At 48.0% G+C, this 15,008-nt stretch overlaps 1 protein-coding gene across 1 annotated transcript; it reads right to left on the bottom strand.

Moving 5' to 3' along the window:
* Positions 1–7,543: 7,543 nt before the first annotated feature.
* LOC149359460 (putative phosphorylase b kinase regulatory subunit alpha) lies at positions 7,544–12,608 on the bottom strand. Its single transcript, XM_089571674.1, has 3 exons — positions 12,411–12,608; positions 8,635–11,589; positions 7,544–8,378 (listed from the first exon to the last, which is right to left on the bottom strand). The coding sequence occupies exons 2-3, from the start codon at positions 11,521–11,523 to the stop codon at positions 7,815–7,817; spliced, it is 3,453 nt and encodes a 1,150-aa protein (XP_089427800.1). The 5' UTR covers positions 11,524–11,589; positions 12,411–12,608; the 3' UTR covers positions 7,544–7,814.
* Positions 12,609–15,008: the final 2,400 nt, after the last annotated feature.

Here is a 15,008-nt window from a genome sequence, read left to right as displayed (position 1 = left end):
CAGAAAACCGGTAAATCATATTAGGTAGTAAACTGGTTCACTAATTTTTAATTATTAACTTTTTAACTATTACAGTTAGGCACCTAGTTGCAATTAGATATTTGTAGCTGGTTGTTAGTAATAGCCATATCAGTTTTTAGAATTTCGAAAATGCGATTATTCTCGGAGCTGTGGCTCGACAAAACGTGGCTTTTTCGACTAGTTACGTGCACTGGAGGGGATGCTTTGCTTGCATGCTTTCGATAGCGCATGTATTTTTTGCACAAAACAGCCAGACTTTGTCGAGCCACAGCGGTGAGGGTAATTGCGTTTTCAAAATTCTAAAAACTGATATGGCTATTACTAACGACCGGCTACAAATATCTAATTGCAACTAGGCACCTAACTGTAATAGTTAAAAAGTTAATTATTAAAAATTAGTGAACCAGTTTACTACCTAATATGATTTACCGGTTTTCTGGTGTCCGCCAACATTGGTAATACTATGCTGCAAAAGCCATATCTTTACCAAGAAAATTCTACTTATGAGAATTTTTGAAAGTGTTCGCTGAAATATATATATATATATATATATATATGACAGAAGCAAACAGCCACAGAAACCAAGGGGCACAGGGGATTTTTTTTTTTAATTTATTTATTTAACTTGTGTTGATGAATTTAGAATATTACTATGTTATCGCTCAATGCTAATTGATTAGAAAAGCAGAAGAAAAACAACCACATGCCGCCGGTGGGATCCGAACCCACGACCTCCGAATTACGCGTCCGGTGCTCTACCTCTGAGCTACGGCGACGGTTGTCAAATCTTCTGCTTTCGGGGGTATTTATGTTTACAAGTAACCTAACCTTGAGAGTGTTCATCAGCGCCACCCACGTTCATAAGCGGCGGACGTGGAACGTCCTGAGTTACCGCAGGTGTGACGTAGAACGTCATCGAACGAAGAGGGTGGAAGCTGCGTGAGAACCCTCTTATGCTTCCTATGGCATCAAGGCTGCCAGAACCGAGGCCCTCTCTAAGCAATTAAGCAAACAAGGGAATCGGAGGGTATACCCTCGTGAATCGGAGGGTATTTTGCAGCTCCCACATATCTTCCAGATATCTTTGTATGCTAGGAACACACCCAGTTTAAAGATACAGCATATATATATATATATACAGTAAAAGCTCGTTAATTCGAACTTCACGGGACCAGGAAAAAAGTTCGAATTATCCGATGTTCGAATTATCGAATGGCCGCGAAAAAACCGACAAGAACCATTTGCATTACGGTATATGTAGGGTATTTACTCGCGTAACGAACCCACTCACATAATGAACCCCCCCCCCCCCCCGCCCTGATTTTTGGCTAAGAATCTGAAAAAAAAAAAAAAAGCGTCAGTCGTTAACGCTTCCCTCCGTTTGGCACCGTCACGGCCCACAACGCTTTTGGCGGCGCGCCAAGATTCTGCGCAGCGATAAGTGATGTTATCACTGCGCAGCATCTTGGCGCGCCGCCAAGAAATGCGTTGTGGGCGTGACGGTGCCAAACGGAGGGAAGCGTTAACGACTGTTATCGCTGCGCAGCATCTTGGCGCGCCGCCAAGAAATGCGTTGTGGGCCGTGACGGTGCCAAACGGAGGGAAGCGTTAACGACTGACGCTTTTTTTTTTTTTTCAGATTCTTAGGCCGGGGGCGGGGGGGGGGGGGGGGAAGGGGGGGGGGGGGTAGCTCCAGCAAGGGGGAAGCGAACTTTGGCAAAGTGCCAGCGCTTGTTCGGTTGCACAAGCCTAGTTCAAAAGCGGGCGTCTTGTTCGCGGCTGAGCGCGTGCTTCCGTCGCGTCCGACCGATGGGTGGAAGCGTCGACGACACTCGCAAAGAAAAAAAAAGTTTTTCGCTCGTAATTTGTAGCGCCGGTCCGAAGTCATAGCCTTCATGGGCGTTGGCTGGGACCGCGCTGACAGTGCTTATCCGTATTTTTGAATTAACAGGGCTCGAATTAACGAGTATTTAGATGCGAGTTCGGGAGGTTGCGCGGAAAAGAGGGTAGGCAGCCGCCAGTGCGGTCGCCAAACCCTACCCTCCGGTGCCGCCGGCCACCGCGCCGGTGATGGTGCCATTTAAGCTTTACCCACTTTTCAAAGGTTTTATCTAGTTCCATCTTCTGTGCCCGTTTAGGACGTACGCAGCTAACTATGCGGAGGAGGTGCTTTTTTTTTTTTGGCCACATGCTGTGTGCCAAGCCGCCCAGACGCGGTGGCGCGTAGTTCGAATTATCCGTAACGGAACCGACTCGCTTTCGAATTAACGGGCTTTTTTATACACAGATCTCTATGGAGCTTGGCCGGACCAAGTAGTGTAGTTCGAATTATCCGAAAATTCGAATTATCGAGTTTTGAATTAACGAGCTTTCACTGTATATATATATATATATATATATATATATATATATATATTAACCAGATTCAGAACATGGAAATTTCAAGTGAAATAAAAGGTGTTATTCATTATTATAGCCTTGTAATCTTATGAATAAGGAGCAAGAAAGGTTATGGATGGAGTAAAAGTGCTGTTGCTATCTCTTAGTATGGACACTTGAGTTGAGTTGTAGGCACAGGAAGTGAGAGAAGATGAAAGTAGAAAAAAAAAAATAATGGGAACCACACAAATTTTATGGAACAGAGCGGCCAGTGTTGGACGTGTGTAAGCTTTGCATACTATAGCATCTATGTGGCAGAATCTTGTGGCAGTGATATACTTGCTTTGCACAAGCAACATTGTAGAAGTGCACTATGAAATCTGACGAAAATGTTTCGGGAAGCAACGAACTAATATCTCTTGAATCGGAGGGTATTTTGCAGCTCCCACATATCTTCCAGATATCTTTGTATGCTAGGAACACACCCAGTTTAAAAATACAGCATTGGTTAGTGCAGGCTCCAAAACTGAATCGAGTATTTTTCTGCTGGCGTTTTTGGTGCTTTTAATCTAATTGTTAGCAGTTTCCTTGATGCACTCCAATTTGGGCTCCTGAGTGCAATTGATTGAAACAAAAAATGCATTAACCGCCTTTGATGAGCCCATTTTGTTTTTTGGTCAGAAGCTCTTTTGGCTTTTGACGAACCTGCCTCGTCGAATTTAGTTCCATTATTTCGTGACTTTGCACCAAGTCTGTGTGGCATTTGTAGTATGACCAATAAACCATGGTCAGAACAATTGGCTGTTAAGGGGTTAAGCAATGCGGAGACAGTGAAAGTGGTTGCACTTTGGGCTTAGAGCCAGTGATTGCTTTGTGGCCTGGGGCCCACCCTTGACTGCTGATCAGGACATGAACCTTTTCATAGTTTACACAATCAAGGAACTGAGGACATGCATAGTGACGTTTTCATGACAGCTGTTGAAGGTACACTATTCTTTCTTGGCACGGAAATATAGAAAAGTGCATAGAGAAATAATGATTCTACACATACTATGTAGCAAGGGACAAGGGTTACAACTCATGACATACCCATGACAACATGCCATTTCATGCAGGAAGCCTGAGCTCTAGTTTTACTGTTTGATGTGTGCAGTTTCAAAATATAATGCAGAGGCATAGGGGAGTTCTTCATTCGGGAGCCTCATGCAGTGTTTATAGCTGCGATCTGTACTAAGCTCGGAGTGTGGACAACACATTTCCCGCTGCATCCATGAACAAACATGCAGAAATTCAAAAAGTTGGTCCTTTCTCAGTGATTTAGGAAGCAAAGCCATGAAACGCTTCATGGTGATGAAGCAGGTATTCATATCAAACAGCGTGCATGAGTGTAGTATGTGTGGCTCTACATTCTTGCTAGTGATGCATGAATTCCGCAGTAATGTGCATGGGATTGTTCAGTTGTTGCATGTTTCGCTAGCAATCGCACACGTTACACTCACATTCACACAGACTGGCCATCTGCATTTTTGGCACGCTTGCTCGTCGGCCACATCAGCTGTGTATGGCCATCCTGTTTTTGTGGGTATTACTACTTGAGAAGCAACATTCCTTTTTCACATCAAATACATCATTCATGCTTAACCTGAAACGAGTTTGAATTGGTAATATTTCGGCATGGCAGCACTATTGCTTGTCGCTGTTTCACAGGCGATTTCAAGGACTACAAAAATGCATCAGGAAGATTTGCATTGAAGTATACTGAAAGGTAGCTATAGAAAGCACTTTGCGCTTTAAAGTAAAGTCTTGGGACAGTTCTGCTAATATTTCCAAGGGAAAGTTTCTAGCACTGTGCTTTGTTACCGTCTTGAGTAAATAAAATGCTGAAAAATAATGTCGAATTGAGCCGAGTTTTAAGTGATGACCTAAATATTTGTAAATATGTAGGTATTGGTATTCATTATAAAAATAAAATTTTTCTTATGCTGAGAAGCATTGGTGTACTTTGAGCAATGTAGTTATCATTCCAGCTTTGGGATCCTTTGCAACCGTTCAAAATCTGTATCAACAAACCAATCAAGTTAAGCTTGCGTAGCCTACAACATTCAAGGATCCTAAATGTTTCGCGGGAGTTTTTCAATACTTTGGTGCCATAATTCCTCTTAAACCTAGCTATAACACTTGACTGAACAAGTCAAGTGTCTGTCTCTCTAGCCCATTTCACCATATCATGCAACTACCTCGACGCAAACGTGGAATATCAATGTGGCATGCCAGTCCGGATGCTGGTGTTGGCACCGATCCAGACAAAAGCGAAGACTCGGCACTACTACTTACAAGCACATCTGCAAAATCAACCTGTAATGACGGGCACTTCTGGTTGTGAAATATAAAGACTGAAGTGAAAATTTTACTGCAAAAATTTCGATGAGAGTGTTGCTATCATAACAAGAACTGAATTAGTCTGTTCAATTCGCCCCATTTCTGTAACTGCATACCAGTGCTGTAGTGATGGCACAGTCTATAACACGAGTTGGTTATTACCTAAATTGAATTGAAGGGGACTAAAGACAACTACATTCAATTACTGCCCTCAACAGAAATCGATTTTCTGGCTCTTTCCAGGTGTGCTGACGACTGTTGGCTAGCAAAATACGCATTCAGGGCCGAGAGAATTGAATTAAATTTTCCCACCTCTCGATTCACACTCGTGATGTCCCCACTGAAAACAACTGCCTTCCATTGTGTTGAAGTGAACGGCGGTGTAACACAGCCTTTGAGATTGGCACCAAAAAATTGGTGTCAACGCATGCATTTTGCAAAATCGGCCGGCAGTGGTGACACCTGTATTTCGTTTCGTGGCCTTTTCTTAATTACAAAGACTCCATTTTGGGCCAATCCCAATGGGCACTGAAATTTCCTTAGACGTCCTGTAGACATCCTCGATGTCCAAGGGAGTTTCAGTGTCCATTGAGATGGTCTCTATTAAAATGCGGCACCGTGTCGGTACAGGCCAACCTCAATTTGTTTTCAGTGTCCGTTTAAACAATGTCATGTCGTAAATCAGGCCTTTAACCACACAGAGCGAAGTACTTCAACAATTGCCAGCATTTAAGAAAAGTTCTGGGTCATTTAAAAGTTTGTTTAAAATGCAGTGTATAAATAATTTGTTGGTTGTTGAAGTACTATCAAAAAAGTACCTGGGAAGTATGCATATACTCCATATTTGATTTTGCTTATGGGGTTTAACATCCCAAAGTGGCTCAGGCTATGAGGGACGCCGTAGTGGAGGGCTTCGGATAATTTCGACCACCTGGGTTTCTTTAACGTGCACCGACATCGCACAGTACACTGGCCTCTAGCATTTCACCGCCATCAAAATGAGACTGCCGCAGCCAGGATCGAACCTGTGCTTTTCCGATCAGCAGCAGAGCACCATAACCACTGAGCCACAGCGGCAGAACTTCATGAGCTGTACCTATTTACACACACCTGGGTACACTGCTTCATGGAGTGGTTGTATTCACTGGGAGTTTCAACTGACCATCCAAAGAGCACCATTGTTTACTGAGCAGGAGTTAATTACGTCCTCGTTTCTAGTTTTTTCATCGTACAAGGGCATGGTAAAAGGACCACCAATAATGAGAATGTAGGAACTGCTTTTATCAAAATCAATATTTTTATTCCTGCGCCATATATCTAATACAAGCTCTGCAAGCAAGCTATGCCTGGAAAGTGACTTGCCACCCTACAAACACAGAGCATAGTTGGATGCGTAAAAGCTGTAATACAAAATATACGGGTGTATTCCAGTACCATCAAAGAGTAGATCAAACCAGTGGTCGATGTTCCATACTGATGACAAGAAGCGAAATGACTCATTGAAGATGCAAAAGTTCCAAGTTTACCGGTGTAGTACAGCACTTGAATCTGCTTTTCTTCTGCTGCAGACTACTCTTTGTTGCTTACCTAGGAGAAACACACTCAAATTTCTCTTGACTCGTAAATGATGGAATGCTTTGAGAAGGAAGAACGCAGTGCAGGTAAAAAAAGAAATGAAACGAAAACGAAATGCTCCTGCTATTCACTAGACTAGTCAAACACACTGGATGCAGTCAGAGGCAGATTTAACAAGGAGTGGAGGGGATACGCACCTGGCCCGAAGCAAAAAAATTTGCACGGGAAATAACATAGGCCCCAAGATTTTTGATGAAAACTGTTCAGAAATGCATTGCAAAATAAGGACCCCACCCATCTGGTACCTGCAGAAACAGCCCGTAACTCCATCCCTGTCTGCAGGTTTAGGAACTGGTGACAGCAGACTCACCCTTTTAAGAGCATTCCATTTTTTTTTGTCCTAGGTGATAGTGATAAGTATTCTAATACTTTGAGCTACTACTACAAACAAACCATTTGCTGCATCTATCATGCCTACAACAGCAAGCTGCACAAAGCGAGGAAAGAAATCCCAGCCACAGTCAATGCTGGATTCACTTGAGGTTGCTTTGTCCTTGCTAAAGCACTTGGTGAGGAATAAAATCGCCTTGTAGCAGGAAGGCAGAGCTCCACGCAGCTACACACCAACCACGGACTTCTGAGATGCACAGATGCTTTGCAAATGTGCGAGAGACTTATAGTAGAAAGTTGAAGGAGTTGTGACCTTGTCATAATCCACGCAGAAACGCCATCTTTGACATGCTTCTGCTTGAGTTAAAACAACTGGAAGACGACCGTTACAGTGGTCACGTGTAAGCTTTAGTTGCATTAGTTAGCAGTACACCTCAACGTTGAGTACTGCTAGAGCACAAAAGTGCAAAATTTGTTCACTGTCGAAAACTTTACCTACAATAAATTAGAGCGTGTGTTTGTGATCTAGACTGACTCTACTTTGGCAATCTTTTATCCACTAACCACTCTCAAAACGATATCCATGCCTTCAGCTTCACTTTGATAACAGGACGATGGCATTCTTGAACTAAATCTGAACCTAAGTGCTGCCTAAACTGCACTGCAATGATTGCACAGTACTAACAGTGTGCATAGCACACATGTACAAGACAAGCCCAATCACAGATTAGGCAAGCTTACTGTGACACATTCTATTCACATGCATCTGATGAGGAAGTACAACAGACCACATTGAAAATGCTAGCCACACAATCTCCAGTATGTGCTTTATCAGTGCCGCTGCACAGTAAAAAAGAAAAGGCACCGTCCATCATGCGGCGACTTTCGTAGGAATGTACAGTCTTCAACAAAATCTGCTATGTGCAGGACCCGAGAACTGTGTAACAAAGCATCACAGATAAGAAAGATTAGAATGACCAACCAACAGAAAAGAGAAAGCTACTTGCAAACATGAACGTGCTTAACCTTCTGCCCACAAAGTGTGTCCAAGAGCATCGACAGGCAAGACATCATGAAAGTGGGCACTCCAGAACCGACTGCGGAAGGTCGTGAAGCGTGTAGGCAACCGAGCGAACCAGGTAGGTCATGGTACCAAAGCAACCACTGGGTGCACTGTCGAGGAAGTGCTGGCAGAAGCCTGCCGTTCGACAGCACGAAGCGACGGGTGCATTCGCCAGGCAACAGAGCGTGGAGTTTCCTTTGCAAAAGCGCTGGTCCTCGAGGAAGAGGGCGTGTGCCCTCTGGATGATGGTCTCCACATCGATGGGCATGCTGAAATGTGCCACAGCTTCGTTTTCAACAACCAGGCTCAGCACCATGAGGGCCTCCACAACAAGCTGCCGGTGTTCAGGCTCGGGAACCTTGTTAAGCATCTCCTCGACGCGCAGCGCAAACTTGAGCTCCCCAGGTGTCATCTCCTTGGTGAGGGTATGCTGGAGGCAGTGGCCACCCACCCAGACACCGGGGCAGCGCTCGAGGACGCGCCAGACACAAGAGTAGAAACCAACTGGAACCCGGTTCAAGGCACCATCGAGGCGTCGTCGGCGCAACCACTGGCCCTGACGGTCAGACACCTGCAAATGGCCAAAGAAATATGCATGTCACTGAAACGTCTGTGGGCCAAAGAGCTAAGACACACAGGAATGAAGGTACAGTTTTTTGGCATATGTTGACAAAACTTGCCTTAAATATGACGTTAGTTTTGTCTCAAAAATTTGATCTTTAGGGACATTAAACGTCCTTAAATTAGCGGGCACACGGGTACATGCTGGCTGCCATGAGAAATCTAAAGACATTAAGAGTTACCTCTGAGATTAATGTTACGATTACCTGTGAGTCATCTTGGCGATCACCATGCACAAAGGTGTCGACAATGCTGCGCTTAGCAGCAAAGCTCCCTGGACTGGTTGCCGATATGCTCTTGACAGCCGCAAGCTCCCTGCCACTGAGGATGTTCAGCAGCAGCGACTTCATCTCAAATGGGCTCAGATTGAGCAGCCGGTCAGCCGTGTCCTGCACTGAGCACTTTGTGGCGCGTGCCAGCTCTGCCGCCATGACCTGGATGATGAGGCCCACCCTTAGCCTCAGCATCTCGTGGAAGAGGTGTGGATCTGTCCGTATGTACATGGCCAGGTAGGCAAGAAGCTCCTGGGTCAGCATGGCCGTGCTCTGGTCTCCCTTGTAAGCCCGTGCAATTATGACCCTCAGCTCCTTAGTTGAGAGTGGCCGCGTGATCACCTCTTCGTTGAGTGGCGGCATGCCCACTGTCACCTGCTTCTGGCGCACGAGCAAGTCTGTCACAGACTTGGCCAGGTCTTCCACCCGTTTCCCGAGGCAACTGGCAAAGTGCCGCACCAGCCCCCACTTGTGCTCGCGGCATGTGCGCTCATAGAAGTCCTGGAAGAGGTCTTTTACGGTGACTACCGAGTGTGGCTGGCCAAGCCCCGTGTCCCAGTTGAGGCCTTTGTGAACGGAGAGGTAGTGCAGGATGTCTCCTTGCTCCTCGAGGGAGTCGGTCTCACGCAGAGTGGTCAGCAGTTCCCACTCGGCCACATGATCAAGGTGCAGTTCTGACATTGCTCTGAGAGGAACATCTTCTTCAAGAGACACGCGACGAGACAAAGCTGGATACGACGACATAACTGTACTGAATTCCGCATCAAATCCATCTTTCCCCGTAATGGAACGTGACCGCTTTACAAGACCCGCAACCCCTGACTTTCGAGAACGAGCGCCTGGCATACCCATTCGCAGCGGGTCACGCATTATGGCCCCAGGGCGATTGAGCCATGTGCGACGCATCTCTCTGTCCAGATAATCCCGTACCTGCGTTGGCAAGCTTTCCGGGTCCCCATCCTCGTAGTCCCTGAGAAAGTCCAGACTAGCCATGCAGGAAGTGCTGATGAAATCGCTCAGTTTGCCTAAACATACCCGTGTGCCATTGAGGTATCCACTCGACAGCTTTTTTATGGTTTGCCGCAAGCTCATTGGAACCCTATCGTTTACCAGCTGCCTCTGTTGAAGAGTCACGACCATTATTGGCCGTCCCAAAATGTTCCAGTGTGAGCGAAGGACAGAAATGTCAGAACGCAGGGTGTTTGCAAAAAGGTCGACATCATTTACCAAGTGGAATTCCTCGCTGTCTAAATTTTGCGGTGAGAACACAAAGAGCCGGTCCTGCAGGAGGTATAGCTTGCTTGTTGCCAGCAAGCCGACATCTTTGGATGGACGGCCTTTGAGACCCAACTTGCGGCTTTGGCCCAAGTGAGAGTAGAGCTCTCCCAATACCCGAGCGGGTTGCACTTCAAAGGGACAGACCTCACTGACTGTTTCAATGTCGGGGTAGATAGACGAGAGCTTTTCCTGGAGATATGAATCTTCGGCTAGCAGAACTACCTGAACCACTACCTCAGGCCGCTTCAGGGAGCACAGACGACGGTTCAAAGGGTCCAACTCACCAGGTGCGAGAAACCCTTCTTGTAGAAGGCGACCAAGTATGAACAGAGACTGGGCCCACATGAAGGGGACCTGTCCAACTGGCACCCTGACCTGGCTGTGAGGAGTCTGGTATTCGAGATGCACTTTGTCTGCAGGCACGCCGTACATCTCAGGCACAAGCCTGAGACCTTCATCAGTCTTTACCATGACACGCTCTAGCCTTTCAGAATATTCTTCAGCCATATTTGTGTCACCACGAAACAAAGCGTCAATAATCATGTAGCAAAAGAAGAGCGGCCATTCGCACTCAATGTTTTCGAAAGCTTGGAGCTCCCAAGGTTCATAGTGCAGCCTTCGGGAATCTTCCTTGGCAGTCTTGTAACCATCTCGAAGGAATCGTTTGCAGCCATAATGACCCTGCAACTTCTCGATGACAGTTGCACGTGTTATTTCTATCAGCTCGGGGTCCGTAACTGAGAAGGCGGGGAATCCGATCACAGACAGAAGTGCTGCACCGACTTCCTTAGAGTTTGACTCTCGTGGCAGCATCGAATTGAGCACGGCGTCACACTTTTGGGCTTCATCCGGAAGCACATGGATGACAGAAGGTGGTCCACCTCTGCCCCCAAAAAGGTCCAATTCATTCATGGCTTCGAGAGCAGCCTTGGCCGCACCAACGGAGCTGGCATTTAGCTCAGGTAGCCCATGGTTAGTCTTGTCACCCCGTTCCCATATGCCGTAGTCCGGAATGCAGTAGGCATTCTCAATGTAGAACACGAGGTTCTGCACAAACGCCACTTCGTCGAGGCTAAACACGATCTGAAGGCCCGATGCAGTCATCTGTGCGAGCACCAACAGGTAGAGAGAGGTAGCATCCAGCTGAAGATGACCCCACTCGCCATCGCTGACACAGGTGCTTCCTGTCACAGAGCTGTACTTGGCGTGGAGGCAATCAGCAGGGCTCTGACTCTCCTTGAAGCGCTCGAGCTTGTCCTTCTGCTTCATCATGGCCATGAGCAGACCGCGCATCAGCTTGACGCAGCTCTGCTCCAGTTCATAAGTTTTCGCACGGTCTTCGTCAAGCTCCGCATTCTTCTTGTAGGCCATTGACAGACCCCATACGGACAGAACACAGTAGACATTGTCACGCACCCAGGCATGGTTGTCATATTTCTGCGAAGGAATCAGCCCTGTAACGGGATCTTGGAAGTTCAGAATGGTGTGGTAAAGCAGGCGCTGGTAGTAGTCCAGCCGCACACCAGAATTGCTTCTGCTCCTCATTGTGGCTACCTTACTTGCAAATCTCTGGAGCGGTATGTTCTGTTGTGATCCGCTGGCATGAACAGACTGGAAAGAAAGGAAACCCATGTTACGCTCGCAAAGGAAAGCTCGCACAACAAACACGCAAACGCACGCGCACACGCACGCGCACACGCACACGCACGCGCACACGCACGCGCACACGTTTTGAATCTAAGGACGCATACAAACTGGTGCAAGCTTACGTCGAAGGCACTTATGCAGGCATGCAACTATCAGCCGGGTATTAGTTAACCACCATGCCATGCGCAGCAACTTGCAACACTTGGCAAGATAACAGCGCACTCCGCTACCATGTCAAAGTCAATTAACCACAGCGCAATATGACGAAGCAATGCTGCTGCTCAGAAGCAGCGTCGTAGTTACCCATGAAGTCAGTGGTTGAAGCTTGAAATTCACGAGTGGGCTGAAGTTTTTTCAAGCGAATGTTTAACTGCAACAGCCTTGTGCGCTGTGCGCTGTAGAAGCCTTTTGGGCCATAGGCGCACGGGCATGTAATACAGCACTCACCAGTTTCGTGCTTCGCGCAGCAAACGAATCCGCACTTACGAGGCAAATTTCGACACACACTCCGCGCTGCGCTATCTGTGGAAACAACCACCGGGATTGCTCAACCGCTGGAGACCGATGCGCAGTCTAACAGCGGCTTGACAGCTTTTGTTGCCATGCCCAACAAGACAGCGCTCAAAGAAATGCCTCGGCCATAGCCTAGCGCAGATACAGAGATGGCCAAAACATTACAGTTTACAGAGAGACTTTTCTTTCGGGGTTCATAACAAGGGCCTTAATGGAATGCGGCTGCCTGCGGCTGCTGTATCACGTCAGTCCGCTCCAAAACACCGGCTCACCTTTGGTTACTTGAAACAACATTCCAGGTCTGACAACAGGTACAAACTGCAGTACGCGAAGATCTCGCGCATAAAAGTACGCGGGTCAGAGCCAAACAACTCGAACTACATTGTTACGCCAACATAACCGTCTCAATCAAACGTACGGTTGGACTGACGGACGGACGGACGATTAGCGCGATTTGGCTTGGCCTGGCATGGCTCCTCTAGGCCACTCTAGGCTATGCTCAGAAGTAGGAGGGACCATGACGTCACAATCTTGAAGCCTAGTCATAAAAAATATAATGGAAAGCATCATGGGAAATAGGCCCTCACGTGACAAGGCAGTGGTAGCTCTTAGCTGGATTTCGGTTTCGGTTTCGCTCTCTCGCTGTACGAGCAACTAGGCGACCATCTGCTTGCGTTCACTGACGGCTCCGTGGTGAGCGCAAACTGCTCGCTCGCCGCAGCGGCCACCATCCCCGAGCGACGCGTGCGCTGACTGCGGCGCAGTGGAGACACTTGGAGCACATGCTCCTTCGCTGTGCCGCTTCTGCAGTGCCGCGTCGCGAGATTCTCGCGGCCTGCAGGGCGCTGGGAATCATCCCGGACAGTCTCGAAGCGCTCCTGTGGCCGCGCGGCACTGCGCGCACCCGTAATATTCTAGCCTCTATACCCGTGACAGAACAGTGGTGAGCCTCTGTGCGTTCATCGAACAGGCGGGCTTGACTTCCCGCTCGCTCTTCGCCAGGTAGTGCACGCGTGACACGAACGCTCCGTGGGTGCTACCTCCGACGGTATACGCGGCCGGGCGCCCCACCCCGGCCGCTAGAGCAGTATGCCGCGCGCGCGATTAGTCCGAGACAGGACGCTACGAGCGCGCGGCTATGTATACATACAGTTTACTTCTTTTTGTAAGTGATTGTGCGCAGTGGCCGGGAGACCCCGCGCAGGGGCAGACGTAAAGCCGCCGGCACTCTCTCTCGACAGCGAGAGAGAGAGAAATACTTCACTGCTGAATTTCACGTCGGAACCGCCTATGTGCGCGCGCGTATTCGGCACGACTTGTGCCTTGAGAATAGCGGAGAACGGAGGGCCCATGGGCGGGCCGAAGTCCGCCTGCCCGAGAAATAGAATCTTGCGCAGCGCGCCGGAGCGCTCGTTCAACACGTCCGTCCGCCGTGAGCGCTCTGGAAGCCGCTGCGCCCTTTTTTAGAGGCTCGTTTCATCGCCTACTCTCGAGTTCTCCGCTCATAGCATGCGCTGAAATAAACGCTCGGTATGTGTGTATAACGACGAAAGGAATTCCTCTCCATTCTCTTTATGAACCACAGTTGAACAGTGACGAGGTCGCGGCCGCACCCTTTGATGAAAAGTTTACCCGCAGTTTTCTACAGTGCACCCAAAAACTCAAGAGTGTAATCAACAGAGACGCGGAGCCTGCAGACAACCTCGAGCTCGGTACGCATTCCGCCAAAGCGCTGCGCTGCGCTACTTCGGAGCACGGACGTTCACTAAAAAGCACCGCTGGCTGGCAGTCTGGTAACTGTGGAGGAGGGCCTATTTCCCATGAGTCAGTGCGCAAAAGGGCCCTCGGCAGCGGCGTCAGAGGAGGATGGCTTGCAGAGGCTGAGCGCACTCCCTCCTAGTTTTTTTACCTCCATGCTCAGAAGCCATGGAGGAAGGGAAAAAAAAAAGGAGAGGCCGTCATGTGACATTTTGTGAAGCCGGAAACAAGCTCGGCGCCATCTTACTCCGGCGGGCTTCTGTTTACATTTCGCCGCCGCGCCGATTGCGCGCGCGTTTCAAAGCCAACGAAGGAGCGTGCTACCGCATGGGCGCAGGCCCCCGCGCGCAACGCCCGCGCGAGTGGCGCTTGGCTGCTTGCCGGTTTAGGGTGCCCTATGTTGGTGTTCGTCAGCGGAAAAGTTAATAAAGCGGAAATACCCGTGTCAGACAGGCGGCTACTTCCAGTTACTGCTTCGTACTGCGTCGTACAAAGCTGTCATTCATGACCACACCCCACCTTAGAGTTCAACCTGCCTTTTATTGCAGCTCTTGTCGCTGAATGCTGCAATCTGCCTCCATTGTGTATGTTTTGGAAGCTGGCAGTGTCAACAGTGCCTTCTGTTGCAGCAGTGAGGATTAGAAAAATTCTGCGGTAATTTTTTGTTGGGGTTGAAAACCATACTTATCTTCATTGCATGTTTTCGTGTGGCTGGCCATGCAAGGAATGCTTTCTCATACAGCAGTGAGGATGGGCAAATATACTAATAAGTTTGAGTTCTTGACCCTGAACACAAAATGTAGTATCATAACGTGTTGTAATGGTGGCCGTGCCAACAATGACTTTTGATACAACTCCAAAAGCCATTCATAGAGGCGACAGAAACGGAGAGGATTTATGGATGGGGGTGGGGGGCTCGCTTCCCTCCAAAAGACAGAAATTTTACATAGGACAACCATTCTGAACACCTTTTGCTCAATTAAAAAATTTCAGAAAATATACGTTTAAAATGTGACTGCCCCCTCCGTAAATCCACCCTTTGTAGCATGGCAACATCGCATATGTTTCACATCCACAGATCTAGTATTGTGCATAATATATATGACCGTAGC

Source organism: Amblyomma mixtum, chromosome 2 (genome assembly GCF_055824585.1).
Source record: "Amblyomma mixtum isolate Tamu chromosome 2, ASM5582458v1, whole genome shotgun sequence".
NCBI classification, from domain to species: Eukaryota; Metazoa; Arthropoda; class Arachnida; order Ixodida; family Ixodidae; genus Amblyomma; species Amblyomma mixtum.
The sequence above is the reverse complement of the archived record's forward strand: the minus strand, read 5'-3'. Positions and strand labels throughout refer to the sequence as shown.